This window comes from Xenia sp. Carnegie-2017, unplaced genomic scaffold, assembly GCF_021976095.1.
Source record: "Xenia sp. Carnegie-2017 unplaced genomic scaffold, XeniaSp_v1 HiC_scaffold_25, whole genome shotgun sequence".
NCBI lineage: Eukaryota > Metazoa > Cnidaria > Anthozoa > Malacalcyonacea > Xeniidae > Xenia > Xenia sp. Carnegie-2017.
The window spans coordinates 6,556,015-6,572,571 of NW_025813488.1; the positions used below are offsets into that span (position 1 = coordinate 6,556,015).

At 33.9% G+C, this 16,557-nt stretch overlaps 2 protein-coding genes across 10 annotated transcripts in view; both read right to left on the reverse strand.

Moving 5' to 3' along the window:
* LOC124453056 (cannabinoid receptor 1-like) overlaps positions 1 to 16,557 on the reverse strand; it is a 55,252-nt gene that overhangs the window by 18,298 nt on the left and 20,397 nt on the right. The window lies entirely within an intron of this gene.
* LOC124453074 (C-C chemokine receptor 1-like protein 1) lies at positions 93 to 16,523 on the reverse strand. 9 transcript variants are annotated; one of them, XM_047003817.1, is made up of 3 exons: positions 16,310 to 16,523; positions 15,885 to 16,107; positions 93 to 1,243 (listed from the first exon to the last, which is right to left on the reverse strand). In XM_047003817.1, exons 2-3 carry the CDS (start codon positions 16,053 to 16,055, stop codon positions 314 to 316), a joined length of 1,101 nt encoding a protein of 366 aa, XP_046859773.1. In that variant the 5' UTR covers positions 16,056 to 16,107; positions 16,310 to 16,523; the 3' UTR covers positions 93 to 313. The 9 variants fall into 9 exon arrangements, with proteins under 9 accessions (XP_046859773.1, XP_046859767.1, XP_046859774.1 ...); XM_047003811.1 differs by having other exon boundaries at positions 15,885 to 16,111; XM_047003818.1 differs by having other exon boundaries at positions 16,177 to 16,523.

The window sequence follows — 16,557 nt, forward strand, 5'->3', positions numbered from 1 at the left end:
TTTACCTGTTACACAAAGCTTCTGCTCACGCTAAATTCAATGTAGAGAATTTCTTCGTAAAGATGTAAATAAGCAGCAAGGAGGACAACGTATTATTAGATACGATATTGTACTATGTTTTGATGTGGCTATCAAAATAGTTTGTTGCAGGCAAAATTGCCTACAAATACAAACATTACACAAAAAATTACACAAAAGTATAACTACAAATCACACTAAAGTTTATGTAATTACCTCTATTAAAAAAATAATCATTATATATATTTGTAATCAAGTTATATATGATCAATGCATATTAATCAATGCATATTATCTACAAAGCAATCGTTTCATCAGCAGAACAGAACGAAGTTGTCGATTGCTGTGCTGTATCAGTAGAAATAAAACTGTTCTTTTTAAACAACGCCTTCAGACTGTTTCGATAAACTGGAAGCCTCAATGCATACACAATTGGATTGACAGCGAAATTCACCATGGCAACTGGTTTGTAGTAGTAAGAAAAACGCCAAGCCAATTCACTTTGTATTTTTCCAAGCCTTTGAATAAACTCCACTTGTTTGGCGATAAAATAAGGAAATGCAGTTACCAGTAATAAGACATTCAGCACAATGATTGCCTTTACAATTTCAAAGTGTTTAGTGTTGTACTGTTTAGCATTTACTTTAGTGCCTTGTCGACTTTGCAATACAACCTTAAGTATGAAACACTTCAATATGATCTGAAGTAAAACTGCGATTTCCAAGACAGCATATACCGTGATATAGATATACATAAGCTGGTCAATTTTTTTTATGTAAAGTGATGTGACTTCAGCAAATGCCATGCAAATGGCAATCAACCAAACTGTGGCGCATAATATGTAAATTTTCTTCGTAGATAACATTTGTTGTCTGTATTTGGGATACTTTGCAATCATGTAAGTTTGCCATGTGAGTGATGTCAAGTGAAAAAATGAGCCCGCAGCCCCAAACATCCAAAAGAAAAGGACAGAATAAATGACAGCTTCTGATGGTTTGACCTCGAACAATCTACCCAATCCAACAATCATGAATTGAGACAAAGATGCAGTGAAATCAGCCATAGATAAGCTTAAGATAGTAATCCACGGTCCTCGTCTTAGTTCGTTTATAGGATCCTTCACAATAACAACAATAAGAAGACCATTTGTTAGGACACCAACTGTGGAGACCACCATTGTTGTTATTAATATTTCTTGAGGAAGTGAGAAACTTTTCTTCGGTTTCTTATTAAATACATAAATATATGTTTATTATATGTTGCAATATTTTTAAAAACAAAAATTTGTTCTTTTTAGACGAGGAACTAAATTATAACGCTCAAATCCTGGTTCTCACTTTCGGCAAAAGTATAAATATGAGCATAACTGCAAAAGATTATCAACTGTCAGTTCTTCTTATGCTTATGTTTATGTTGCAAATGATGACCAAACTTAAATTGATGTCGTTTTACTATCATCGACTTTTGCATAAGCTTTTAAGAAAGCTCGTATATTTGATCTTGCTATGCGAATATATCACAGTTCACACACAGTCTTATATATGAGTTTGAGAACATTGCCATTATTTATTTTTGTAGGAACTGATTTTTCAGTTTCCACTATGTGTGAACTGTGATATATTCGCATAGCAAGATCAAATATACGGGCTTTCTTTTACGCCACCACATAAAGTAAACATAATTTGAGGAATGTTGTAATTTTTATGTTTTGTTCTTATCAAGGCAACCAACACAAGCTTTGCTATGAAAATTCCAATTTCACGAGGAAGAAACCATGTTGAATATCATGTAATTGCCTAGTTCATTACACAGAGAAGATATTGATGAAAATATCATATCTCGGTACATATAAAAAAAATGAAGTTCTTCATATGCATGGAGAAATATGCAGATGTTGTCTTTTGCCTGGTACTCTTGAACTCTTGAAGAAAGCAGGCAAGTGAAAATGACTTGATATTGTAAATATGCATAGAATAATGGTAATTCTAAACAATTTCTCGTATCGTTTTGATATTTTTCGTTCGTATTCGCAGATATTGGTGAAATCGTTTTATGCATGTTTTATCATACAGTTATTTGATTTTGCCAAATAACTTTGGATAGCAATGTTTATCTTTACAGCTTACCATGAAGCCACAAAATGCTATTTAAATGCACTGCACATAATAGTTTTGCTTATTCTCAAAATGTCAAATTTCATGATAAAATCACTGCATGTAACGTTGTTGAGTAATACAAAAGAGCAAACGCGTTTACGTTTCTCTCGCATGCTTGTATATGTATTTCTTTGAATGCATTTCTCTTTGCAGTCAACAAAGCACTCGAGTTTATTTTCATGACTTATAATACTTTTTATATAATACTACTTACTTTTGTATTATTTTGCGAAGCAGAGGAATTCCTTGTGCAATTTACTTGATCTATTTTAGTCGAATTGCACATTTTGATAGAATTGTCGCCAGCTTTGACCACTGGCACTGGATATATATTCAACAAACATATCAAAACAACGTAACTATAAACATATTGTACAGGTACCATAGCGTGACCTCAGAAATTGATTTTATGTAAGGAAATGTACGCCGGGTTCCACCTGTCTAAAAAATAATATAATTTACTTATACAAAATCTAATTTGAAGTGTACAAGGTCTGGTTTTTACATAAATCGATGACTAAAATTTGGTTTAAAAGGATTCGATAAACCACATGTCGAAATGTTTTATTAATCGTACTATCAGCTCAAACGAACGACAGGGTTTGGTAAAACGCAGTTATCCTGCCATTACAAATAATAATTATTATATACCTCCAAGACTAACTTCTTTGTCGTCTGCTGGCCTTCTTACAATAAGTTTTGGATCTTATAAAAAAAACGACTTTCGCGTTCGTCGTGTGATGCGTTCTTAACTCTTCTTCTTAAAAATACTCAACTGATAGCAAAATAAAATATCTTATATGGTATGGTAAATTAAGATCGTATGTATGTATCTGGTGTTTTGAAACAGACAAAACAAATATTCTTCTGGGTTGACGTTGACGTCCGGAGTGGCTTAACGGCTATGTCAGACTAATTCAAAACTTGGGCTGGGCATCATGATCATGTACACAAACTTCTCACGTATACAGGAAGTACTGACAAAGGAGAAAATGGATAATTGGCTGTATGTTTGTGTAGAAAGTGAGACGAAGTATCCCTTTACGCGATGTATTGAATTCTACTTTCTTTAATATTGCAGTGAAATGATTCACTCACCAAAATAAATTTTATTCGTGTACAGAATGTCTTGTTGTTATTAAAAAGTTATGGCTTTACCAGGGCCCAGGGTGGTCTCATGTTATTGAGAATTCTTAGCAAAGTCTTTGTTGTAGGTATCTTGATTTGTCAGATTTCAAAACATAAATTCGTTCAATGTTAAGAATAACGTACTAATAAATGCTATAGCAAAATTTTATTTTGACAAGACGAATATTGCTATTTCTTTAATATTCAATTCTTCAAAATGATTTTAATTATTCTACCATCGTTAGACATAGTGAGTAATGTTAAGTAATTACAATCAGTGTTTCTGACTCTCGTACCTCTGATTCAAAGGCTATTCATGAATGGTTTTCAATGATTTTGCATACACACCACCGTCATATACGATAACTTACTCCTAATTTAAAGTTTGAATCCTTAAAAGACCAAATCACACGATCGCTAACTACCCTCTAATCCATTCATCCCGAGCTAAATATTAAGGGTTTTCACAATTCTTCACCATAGTCCTTTTAGGCTTAGCAATTCGCTTCCATCATATGCCGTCATTTTGATCAATGGCAGCTTTTACTGAATAAGTCTTCATGAATGACTCTTCTGAATGACTCTTCAAAAATAAGTTTAATGATTTTGTTCTTCGTGTGTATATTAGATAAGTCTTTTTTCCCATTTTCCATTACTACTTTCACTCAAACAAGATGATTAGAGATTTTGCAGGGGAGATAATTTAAACATTGTGCATATTTGTCATGGAGACAGTCAAATGTCGATTATAGCAAGATGAAATATCATGTAATATTTAATTTATCACACAAAGCGTATTTTGATTTGGAGGTTTTATGAGAAGTACCTTTCACTGGCTTTGCAGGCACAAAGTCTGATCGTATGATATCTGATCAGATTATTGTGTGGTAAGTTGTTATTAACTTGCCTTTACGCAGGTGCTTAGATACTTTGATTGCATCTGTGCCCACGAACTGGTGTCCAGTGCATTATCAAAGTTAATAGTTGAGAATTGAGAATGGTTGAGAAGAGATTGTTTGTGTTATTTATGAATTTTAAGACCAATTTGTGAAGAGTACGGTGTGAAATGATCTTTTCCATGACAGCATTCACAAGAAGACTATAAAGATTAGCTGGGTTTTTTTTTAAGGAGTAGGTACGATTTTGTTAGCGTATTTTATTTTTGTAATTATGTGATGAATTTTGCCAATGCTCTTAGGTCTTAACTCTCGAGCCTCGTGTTGATAAAACATTATTTATGTCGCTTGTTAATGTCAAAAATCTTTTCGAAAATTTTTTGTTCCGTTAAAAACGAAATTCCCCGCAAGAAATCCAGTCACATTTGTACAAGAGAAAAAGATATTTTATTCTTGAATTTAAAATTCAAATATGGCGGTAAAAATATTGCTTTAAGTGTTTTGAGTTCAACGGATATTATAACTTAACCTTGTGTATATGTTTAAGTATGTATAAAAACTTTATTTCAAGAGGGTAACAGACAACAGTCAAATAGACTGATAAACTACTGGCTCTTTTATACTATATATACAAATGTATATAAAAATTCTAAAATTATACTATAGTATATATTTAAAAAAGGATCATGCACTCAACTTTAAAACATCTATATACTTCTTGTTTAAGGCCTAATTCCACGGCAGCGAAATGCGTAATAGTTCGCGCGAAATTCTGTTTCTGCGAAATTTTCTCCTGTAATTCGATTTCCACGCATGAGAAAAAGAGCGCCAACTTTTAAATAATATAGCAATATGGAGTTCAGCCGCAAACAATTAATTTGCCTGCTCTTGATATACCGAAGAAGAAAACGACGTTTGAAAAAATACAAAAAGAGATTTTGGGTCAGAAAGCTTTTTAAAAGTCGTGCAATACGAGGGGAATTTGTGAACTTAGTACAGGAGTTGAAACTGCACGACCATGAGTTGTTTTTTAAGCAATTCAGGATGGATCCTAGCCAGATGGAAGAGGTTTTAAGCTGGATAGCGCCAAAAAATTTATAAACAGGAAACTCGGAGAGATGTTATAAAACCTGAAGAGAGATTATGTGTGACTATGCGCTATTTAGCAACGGGTGACTCTTTCTCAACCATATCGATGAGTTATAGAATTGGAGAAACCACAATATCAAAGATTGTCAGCGAAACATCGAATGCTATTTGGGAAGCAATGTTGGAGAAAACATTTTGAACATGCCTAAAGCACCAGAAGATTGGTTAGCAATTGCCAAATTGTTTGAAAACGTTGGAATTTTCCTAATTGCTTGGGGTGCATTGATGGAAAACATGTACTCATTCAAGCACCTGCTAGGAGTGGTTCACTGTTTTCAATTATAAAAACTTTCTCAATTGTGCTGCTAGCAGTTTGTAATGGAAACTACCAATTTACAATGGTCGATATTGGGGAAGCAGGCAGGCAAAGTGATGGTGGTGTATTTTCTAATAGCAATCTTGGCTATTCTATTCTTAAGAATCTCCTGTCAGTGCCTAGACCAAGACAGATAGACAGTTCAAATGTTTTATTTCCATTTGTCTTTCTTGGAGATGATGCATTCCCATTACGTCAGAACTTGATGAAGCCTTATGCAAATCCTAATTTGCACATAAGGAAACTTGTGACCAACTATCGCATATCAAGAGCCAGGCGTATAATTGAAAACTCGTTTGGAATATTGGCTGCAAGATTCCGAATATTTAGACGTCCAATTCATGCAAAAGTTGACACAGTTATTTCAATTACCAAAGCTTGTGTTGCTTTGCATAATTACCTAATGAATGGAAAGACATATGCTAACCGATACTGTCCATTAGGTTTTGTTGACCATGAAATCAATGGACATTTCAAAGGAGGGGACTGGCGAGATATGGTAGTTGATACAACTGGTTTGGGTCAAATATCAAGAGTTGGTTCAAACAACTATGCAAAAGATGCTAAAGAAGTAAGAGACAATTTTGTAAATATTTTAATTCAAAGGAAGGAGAGGTCCCTTGGCAATGGCATGCATATGATGTTGATGTAAATAATTGCCACAAATCATGATAACTTTATTTAAAAGACATTAATGTCATCCCTAAAATTTGCATGGGAGATGATCATGATTCATGCAAGGAATTCAAATTTTTTTCAAAATAAAAAACATCACAACAAAACTTACAAACAAAATATAAACCTGTCAGACAAAACAAAGTGAATATTCACATTTCCCTCATTCATCATCCATCTCTTCCAGAAGAATCTGTTGAATTTTTATTTTTACTTCCAGACTTTTTTTTCTTGGGAACTTTCTCAATACATCCACAATGCTTTTCAAAAAAAGAAATCTTCATCTTCATGTTCTTTCTTATCACTGCCTTGATCTTTTTCTTTTATGGCATTAATTAAGTAGTGATCAATAGGATCCATGTCATCATTTTTTTTCCTTTTACGATGAACTATAGTTGCCTGAGGTTCAACATTCGGGAAGCTTTGATTTAAAATACCTTCTGCACAAGAAATAGGTTCTGATGATGTAGACGAGGATGGGGACTGGTGTTGTGAATGTTGTGGTTCAACAGACTGGATGGTAACGTTGCTATGGGTGGTGCGATTACTTAGTGTATCCCGAAGGAATGCCAATTGACTAAAATATCTGCAGTGAGGTGGCTTATAAGCACCTGCACCTGACCTGCTCATATCTCTTTCTCTGTCAAGACATTTTTTGAAGCTATCACAGAGATTTTTCCACTTGTTTTTCAGAAAGTTAACTAAAAAAGTTAAATAAAAAAATTTAAGAAATTAAGCTAGTGAACACAATTAACACAAAGATCTTTTATTATTTAGGCAACTGCATTTTTAACCATGCAATTGATGACTAGATGTGGTGCAGTACAATTCACAAAAAATTCAACTGTATCCACCAAGTTGCAAAATCTTGAACATCAGAGCTCCTGAACTGCCTATGACATAATCTGTAAAGGGAGAGCCTTGCATAATTTCATCCCACACCATACTCTAGTAAATATAGAAGTCACTGGTGTAAACAGTAGGGAACTTAAAAAACTTGGAAAAAATAAAACATGCATAAAATATGTAACTTCTGTGTACTCTTTCTTATTACTTATAGCATGTTCAAGGTGCACCTTCACCTGAAGGCTCGGCAGAAAACACACCAAACTAAACCATGTACTCACCATCGCGATTAAGTTTTTTTGCTAAATTTGCCCAGACAATCCTTTTCTTGTCTGACCGTTTGAAATCAGAGGATTCTCTCATCCATAAAATTGGCCAAGACTGAACTTCGCTAATAAGTATTTCACAAAAATCATCATGGAAATCGGGAGTTTCGTTGGCATTTATGCTATGAAGTAATAGAGCTGTGTCTTCCGAAAGACTAGTCATGTTGATTTCCAGAGACGCCATATTAAATTTTGTTTACAAAGCAGTTATTTCATCGGTTTCGCTGGTTTTTTTCGCTTGAGAGTTGAAACAATTTCAACTTTGGAGAAACAGAAATTTTTCGCCGAGAAATGCCTCATGGCAAGGGTGCGCATGCGTTATATCAGTTTCCCGCGAACTATTTCGCATTTCGCTGCCGTGGAATTAGGCCTTTAGTCAGCATGAATTTGACGTCAAGTACGTTAATTTTTGGCAGTCTGTGTGACGTGTATTTATTTGATCATGGAGTATTTTGTTTATTAAGACGCGTGCCGAAAACACCTTTGTTTTTCTATATATGCACTCGTACTTAAGCGTATTGTAATCTGGGCTAGAATTTGTGATAAGCAAAAACGTGTCGTTAGAGTGATACAATAGCTATTATTGATACACCGAGTTCAATTCCTTACAAAGTTTCTTGATTGTTTGAGTTAGTTTCTTGAACCCCATTGACATAGACGAATAGTGAAAAGGCAAAACATCAAAACCACTTAAACATGGGCAAACCACTTAAACATTGGCAAACCACTGGTTTTGAGGACGTTGCTCTGATGCTGCTTGTATTTTCTGAAAATGTATTTTTGTTTTGCTCAAATGATAATGGTGTATAACATGATATACAGAGCAAAAAGCTCTCTAAAAGAAGACTTTATTATGTATAAATCTATAACCGTGGGTGTGTGTAGGTGTTCTGATGTGCATTTTGTGTGAAGCACCTGTCAGTCGGCCTGTTTTGAACAGCTACGTCTTTCAAAAATTTCATATCTTTCACTTTGATTGTCATTAGTTAACGATGGGATCAAAGTTTCAGATTGAAGCTCTCTTTTCTTCATTGTCTGTCAATGTTTTTGGCTCAGATTAAAATCAATGATTTCTTCTGGTTAAGTGAAAATAGTTCTCGATCTTTTCCCGCTAAAGTGGATGAATTTATGCACGTGATGATTGTACTAATCTTCTTAGTGCAGTGGCATCCTCCCGTTATACAAACATATTTCTTATTGTGATTAAAGGAAATGTCTTCCGTCTTCACCGAAATGATCAGAGATGACGGTTTGTGTGTGTCTGTGTGTCAGTGTATGTGGGAAGGGGGGGAGAACCGGCTGTTAAGTGTGTCCATTAATTGTTTGATATATTAGTATTTTGCAGGGAAATTGACTTTCATCTTGTGTATCTAAGACTGGGGATGGTGGTGCATATTTCTCTTCAACCCTGTCCTAAATCCATCCTTCGTTTAGACGTATCATTATATTCTTGATAAATGACTAATGATGTCTCACCCTGGCAGTTCTATTTCATAATGTGGTCAGTCGTCTAGTTTTTTCAATATTGCAGTGAACTGATTCACTCACCAAAATAGATTTTATTCGTGTACAGAATGACTTGTTGTTATGTAAAAGTTATGGCTTTACCAGGGCCCAGCGTGGTTTCATGTTATTGAGAATTCTTAGCAAAGTCTTTGTTGTAGGTATCTTGATTTGTCATATTTCAAAACATAAATTCGTTCAATGTTAAGAATAACGTACTAATAAATGCTATAGCTAAATTTCCTGTTTCAGCACACAATGAAAGTTTGTGCTTTGTGTCATCACAAGAATTTTTTGTGTAAGCAAACTTTTCATCATAACGCAAGTAGAATAAAAACTATGAAAATTTCATTTTGATGGTACATCGTTATTGTTTCTCTTGGCTCATATGCCTGTGCTGAAAGGATTTTATATTTAAGCTGTCCGTGCACTTGCGACTGTACGTTAGCTGCGTACACATTTTCTTTATTTTGAACAAATCAACTTACTCTTTGAGCAATGGAACAAAGTTCTGTTTATACCGAAGTATTTGTTTTCCAATATAACCATCAAGTAGCAGCTGATATATGAAAGAAGTTTGTTGTCATTTTTTCAACAAGCTATAGAAAACTTAACAAACAAGCAAGACTCGTTTTTTCTTTCAAATTTTTTATCGAAGCATTAAGCAAATCTGTAACGTCTCTAAGTTCAAGGTTTTTTTGATTAATGATATGTACCGTTAAAAAAGTATTACACTCCTGATCTTTGTCATGAAAAGAAAAGTCAAAAAGTTGGCTTTAAATTTTAGTCAGTTTAAATCTCGCTACAAATAATGATAGTTCCTTTTTCTTTCATCTTCCCATTAAAACTATGCTAATATTACTTATACGGTAGCAAAATTTCCTGTTTCCAGTTTTCCTGTTTCCCATACCAAATTAAAAATTTATAAATTAATCATAAAGTTATGAACGATGAATGTAGTTACATCGCAAATGTTTCTTAATCGCAAATGGTCTCATTAAAGTATTCACAATTATTGCTCTCCCTTTTGAAGTTACGTAGAATCAAAAAAAGTGATAAGTATTGTAGTAATAGTCGGGATAATTTTTTTGACCACACAGTTGTTTTGGAATTTATTCTTCCAATAAAAAGTATTAGCACTATTTGTACATTTTTCATCAAATTGAGTTTAGAACATATTATCTATCATACAGCTTTACTAGCACTATTACGAAGTGAAAAGATTAAATGCCCTGGTTTTTGAATGGAAACAATTCTAGTCTTTTTAAACAACGCCTTCATACTGTTTCGATAATCTGGAAGTCTCAGTGCATACACAATTGGATTGACAGCAAAATTCACCATGGCCACTGGCTTATAGTTATATGAAAAGCGCAAAGCCAATTCACCTTGTATTTTTCCAAGCCTTTGAAAAAACTCCACTTGTTTGGCTACAAAATAAGGAAATGCAGTTACCAGCAATAAGACAATGAGTCGAATTGCGCGTTTCCAAGAAATCACCAGTATTGGTCACTGGATATACTGAGATCAAACTTGTAAGAATAAGGAATCCGTAAATAAAGGAAGGATAGACGTTTTGGAAATATCGTGAGAGTACCATAGTGAGATCTCAGACAGTTTAATCATCTGTTCTAATTTCTTGTCTCTGGGATGACTGGCATTGACTGAATGGTTTAATGCAATTTGATCACTTGTATTCATACAGTCAGTATAATGTTTATGACACGTCAACACGTATCTCGATATTTTTGAATCCGCTTTCTTTTAAATTGGCCTCGTGACGTCCACATGCATGTGGTGGATTCACGTGTACATCCCACATACGTGAGTGATTTTAAAAATTCATTTCCTGTAAATGGGTGGAAACGATAATCGGCCCCACCTTTTTTGTTGCAATATTAATATAATATTGGCCCCACCTTTTTCGTTGCAATACTCTCCAGAAGAAGGGGGAAGTTTGTGTACCATTGTTATTATAGTGCAAAGAAACATTTAATTTCAGCTCTAAAGAGTCTTATATTGGCCTTACTCCCTCCTCCAAATTCCTATACGTACTGTTCGCTGGCATTTCAAATATACCAAGATGAGAATAACAAATCTTTCTTCTTTTTTTCAAGGTTTTAAATTTAAAAAAGCTGCTATATTTCCAGGTACCTGATGTACGTGCTTTACTTAATTTATGGTCTCATTAAAGTATTCACAATTATTGATCTCGCTTTTGAAGTTACGTAGAATCAAAAAAGTGATGAGTATTGTAGTAATAATCGTTATAATTTTTTTTGACCACACAGTTGTTTGTCACTTTGGAATTTATTCTTCCAATAAAAACTATTAGCACTATTCGTACATTTTTAATCCAATTGAGTTTAGAACATATTATCTATCATACAGGCTTACTAGCACTAATACGAAGTGAAAAGATTGAATGCCCTGGTTTTTGAATGGAAACAATTCTAGTCTTTTTAAACAACGCCTTCATACTGTTTCGATAAACTGTAAGCCTCAGTGCATACACAATTGGATTGACAGCAAAATTCACCATGGCCACTGGCTTATAGTAATATGAAAAGCGCAAAGCCAATTCACCTTGTATTTTTCCAAGCCTTTGAAAAAACTCCACTTGTTTGGTTACAAAATAAGGAAATGCAGTTACCAGTAATAGGACATTCAGCACAATGATTGCCTTTACAATTTCAAAGTGTTTAGTATTGTACTGTTTAGCATTTACTTTAGTGTCTTGTCGACTTTGCAATACAACCTTAAGTATGAAACACTTCAATATGATCTGAAGTAAAACAGCGATTTCCAAGACAGCATATACTGTGATATAGGTGTACATAACCTGTTCATTTTTCTTGCTGTAAATTGATGTGAGTTCAGCAAATGCCATGCAAATGGCAATCAACCAAATTGTGGCGCATAATATGTAAATTTTCTTCGTAGATAACATTTGTTGTCTGTATTTGGGATACTTTGTTTGGGATACTGTGATGTCAAGTGAAAAAATGAGCCCGCAGCCCCAAACATCCAAAAGAAAAGGGCAGAATAAATGACAGCTTCTGATGGTTTGACCTCGAACAATCTACCCAATCCAACAATCATGAATTGGGACAAAGATGCGGTGATGTCAGCAATAGATAAGCTTAAGATGGTAATCCACGGTCCTCGTCTTAGCTTGTTTAAAAGATCCTTCACAATAACAACAATAAGAAGACCATTTGTTAGGACACCAACTGTGGAGATCACCATTGTTGTTACTAATGATTCTTGAGGAATTGAGAAACTTTTCTTCGCTTTTATATGAAATATAGAAAGAGGAAAAGACGTCAAATGTTTTCATATACATTCATAATTGCACATAGATAAATGGTAATTTTTACAGTCGTAAACTGAGAATCATGAACTAGTTGCTTTATGAATTTTCTTCGATCATTACTGTGAAGGCACTCTACTGAATTGCGCACTTCATTACACGTAATGCGTTTAGGTCAGGAAAGTTAGGTCCTGACTATTTAGAAGCAACTAAAGAAAATGATTTACATAACGCATTAAAAATCTACAATTGTGGATAGATCTTTTCCTGGAAGAAGCACTTTGATGACGCTGCGTTTGAATTTTTTATTCTTGATGGTATCGTTAAATAGAAAACTATTTATCTGGACACGCCCCTCTTAATTTTTATTCAAAATCGTATAAATAGTGAGAGCGATTTCAAACATTCAACGTTTTGTGAAAAGATTGATATTTGAAACTGGATTTTCAGCATTTTTTAGAAGTCTGGTTTGTATAAGCAACTTGAGAATTTTTTATGCCTACCACATTGTCGCCGACATACGCATTTTAAAGTTTGAACATCTCCTAGTTCTTAATTGTATCTATACATGTTTAACGTTTGTACTATGAGATAGTGATAAGATCTGTAGAAAAAATAACTGCAGTAGATTATATACTTACAGCACTTTGATTGCGTAAACCAGATGAATTCCTTGAGTTATTTATATGATTTGGTTGAGTCGAATTGCGCGTTTCCAAAAAATCACCAGTATTGGTCACTGGATATACTGAGATCAAACTTGTAAGAATAAGGAATCCGTAAATAAAGGAAGGATAGACGTTTTGGAAATATCGTGAGAGTACCATAGTGAGATCTCAGACAGTTTAATCAACTGTTCTAATTTCTTGTCTCTGGGATGATTGGCATTGACTGAATGGTTTAATGCAATTTGATCACTTGTATTCATACAGTCGGTATAATGTTTATGACCCGTCAACACGTATCTCGATATTTTTGAATCCGCTTTTTTTTAAATTGGCCTCGTGACGTCCACATGCATGTGGTGGATTCATATGTACATCCCACATACGTGAGTGATTTTAAAAATTCATTTCCTGTAAACGGGTAGAAACAATAATTGGCCCCACCTTTTTTGTTGCAATATTCTCCAGAAGAAGAGGGAAGTTTGTGTAGCATTGTTATTATAGTGCAAAGAAACATTTAATTTCAGCTCTCAACAGGCTTATATTGGCCTTACTCCCTCCCCCAAATTTCTATACGTACTTTTCGCTGGCATTTCAAATATACCAAGATGAGAATAACAAATCTTTCTTCTTTTTTTCAAGGTTTTCATCTCAGCAAAGCTGCTATATTTCCAGGTACCTGATGTACGTGCTTTACTTAATTTTTGTCTCATTAAAGTATTCATAATTATTGCTCTCGCTTTTGAAGTTACGTAGAATCAAAAAAGTGATGAGTATTGTAGTAATAATCGTTATAATTTTTTTTGACCACACAGTTGTTTGTCACTTTGGAATTTATTCTTCCAATAAAAACTATTAGCACTATTCGTACATTTTTAATCAAATTGAGTTTAGAACACATTATCTATCATACTGGTTTACTAGCACTAGTACGAGGTGAAAAGATTGAATGCTCTGGTTTTTGAATGGAAACAATTCTAGTCTTTTTAAACAACGCCTTCATACTGTTTCGATAAACTGGAAGCCTCAGTGCATACACAATTGGATTGACAGCGAAATTCACCATGGCAACTGGTTCGTAGTAGTAAGAAAAGCGCCAAGCCAATTCACTTTGTATTTTTCCAAGCCTTTGAATAAACTCCACTTGTTTGGCGACAAAATAAGGAAATGCAGTTACCATTAATAAGACATTCAGCACAATGATTGCCTTTACAATTTCAAAGTGTTTAGTATTGTACTGTTTAGCATTTACTCTAGTGTTTTGTCGACTTTGCAATACAACCTTAAGTATGAAACACTTCAATATGATCTGAAGTAAAACAGCGATTTCCAAGACAGCATATACTGTGATATAGGTGTACATAACCTGTTCATTTTTCTTGCTGTAAATTGATGCGAGTTCAGCAAATGCCATGCAAATGGCAATCAACCAAACTGTGGCGTATAATATGTAAATTTTCTTCGTAGATAACATTTGTTGTCTGTATTTGGGATACTTTGTTTGGAATACTGTGATGTCATGTGAAAAAATGAGCCCGCAGCCCCAAACATCCAAAAGAAAAGGACAGAATAATTGACAGCTTCTGATGGTTTGACCTCGAACAATCTACCCAATCCAACAATCATGAATTGGGACAAAGATGCAGTGATATCAGCTATAGATAAGCTTAAGATGGTAATCCACGGTCCTCGTCTTAGTTTGCTTCAAAGATCCTTCACAATGACAACAATAAGAAGACCATTTGTTAGGACACCAAATGTGGAGATCACCATTGTTGTTATTAATGTTTCTTGAGGAAGTGAGAAATTTTTCTTCGGTTTCATATTAAATACATAAATATATGTTTATTATATGCTGCAATATTTTTAAAAACAAAAATTTGTTCTTTTTAGACGAGGAACTCAATTATAACGCTCAAATCCTGGTTTTCACTTTCGGCAAAAGTATAAACATGAGCATAACTGCAAAAGATTATCAACTGTCAATTCTTCTTATGCTTATGTTTATGTTGCAAATGATGACCAAACTTAAAATGATGTCGTTTTACAAATATCGACTTTTGCATAAGCTTTTAAGTTTTAGTCTTATATATGAGTTTGAGAACATTGCCATTATTTATTTTTGTAGGAACAGATTTTTTAAGTTTCCACTTTGTGTGAACAGTGATATATTCGCATAGCAAGACCAAATATACGGGCTTACTTTTACGCCACTACATAAAGTAAACATAATTTGAGGAATGTTGTAATTTTTATGTTTTGTTCTTATCAAGGCAACCAACACAAGCTTTGCTGTTTCTATGAAAATTCCAATTTCACGAGGAACAAACAATGTTGAATATCATGTAGTTGCCTAATTCATTACATAGAGAAGATATTGATGAAAATATCACATCTCGGTACATATACAAAAATGAGTTCTTGATATGCATGAGAGATATGCAGATATTGTCTTTTTCTTGGTACTCTTGAAATCTTGAATAAAGCAGGCAAGTGAAAATGACTTGATATTGTAAATATGCATAGAATATTTACTATATCAAATCATTTTCATTTGTATTCGGAGATATTGGTGAAATCGTTTTATGCATGTTTTATCATACGATTATTTGATTTTGCCAAATAACTTTAGATAACAATGTTTATCTTTACAGCTTACCATGAAGCCACAAAATGCTAATTAAATGAACTGCACATAATAATTTTGCTTATTCTCAAAATGTCAACTTTTATGACAAAATCACTGCATGTAACGTTGTTGTGTAATACAAAAGAGCAAACGCCTTTACGTGTTTCTCGCAAGCTTGTTTGTATTTCTTTGAATGCATTTCTCTTTGCAGTCAACAAAGTTTATTTTCATGACTTATAATACTTTTTATATAATAATACTTACTTTTCCATTATTTTGCGAAACGGAGGAATTCCTTGTGCAATTTATTTGATCTATTTTAGTCGAATTGCACATTTTGATAGAATTGTTGCTAGCTTTGACCACTGGCACTGGATATATATTCAACAAACATATAAAAACAACGTATCTATAAACATATTGTACAGGTAGCATAGCGTGACCTCAGAAATTGATTTTATGTAAGGAAATGTACGCCGGGTTCCACCTGTCTAAAAAAGTAATATAATTTACTTATACAAAATCTAATTTGAAGTGTACAAAGTCTGGTAATTACATGAATCGATGACTAAAATTTGGTTTAAAGGGATTCGATAAACCACATGTCGAATCGTACTATCAGCTCAAACGAACACAGGGTTTGGTAAAACGTCGTAATCCTGTTATTACAAATAATAATTATTATATACCTCCAAGACTAACTTCTTTGTCGTCTGCTGGCCTTCTTATAATAAGTTTTGGATGTTATAAAAAAACGACTTTCGCGTTCGTCGTGTGATGCGTTCTTAACTCTTCTTCTCACAAATACTCAACTGATAGCAAAATAAAATGTCTTATATGGTAAATTAAGATCGCGTGTATGTATCATGTGTTTTGAAACAGACAAAACAAATATTCTTCTGGGTTGACGTTGACCTCGAAGTGGGTTAACGGCTAC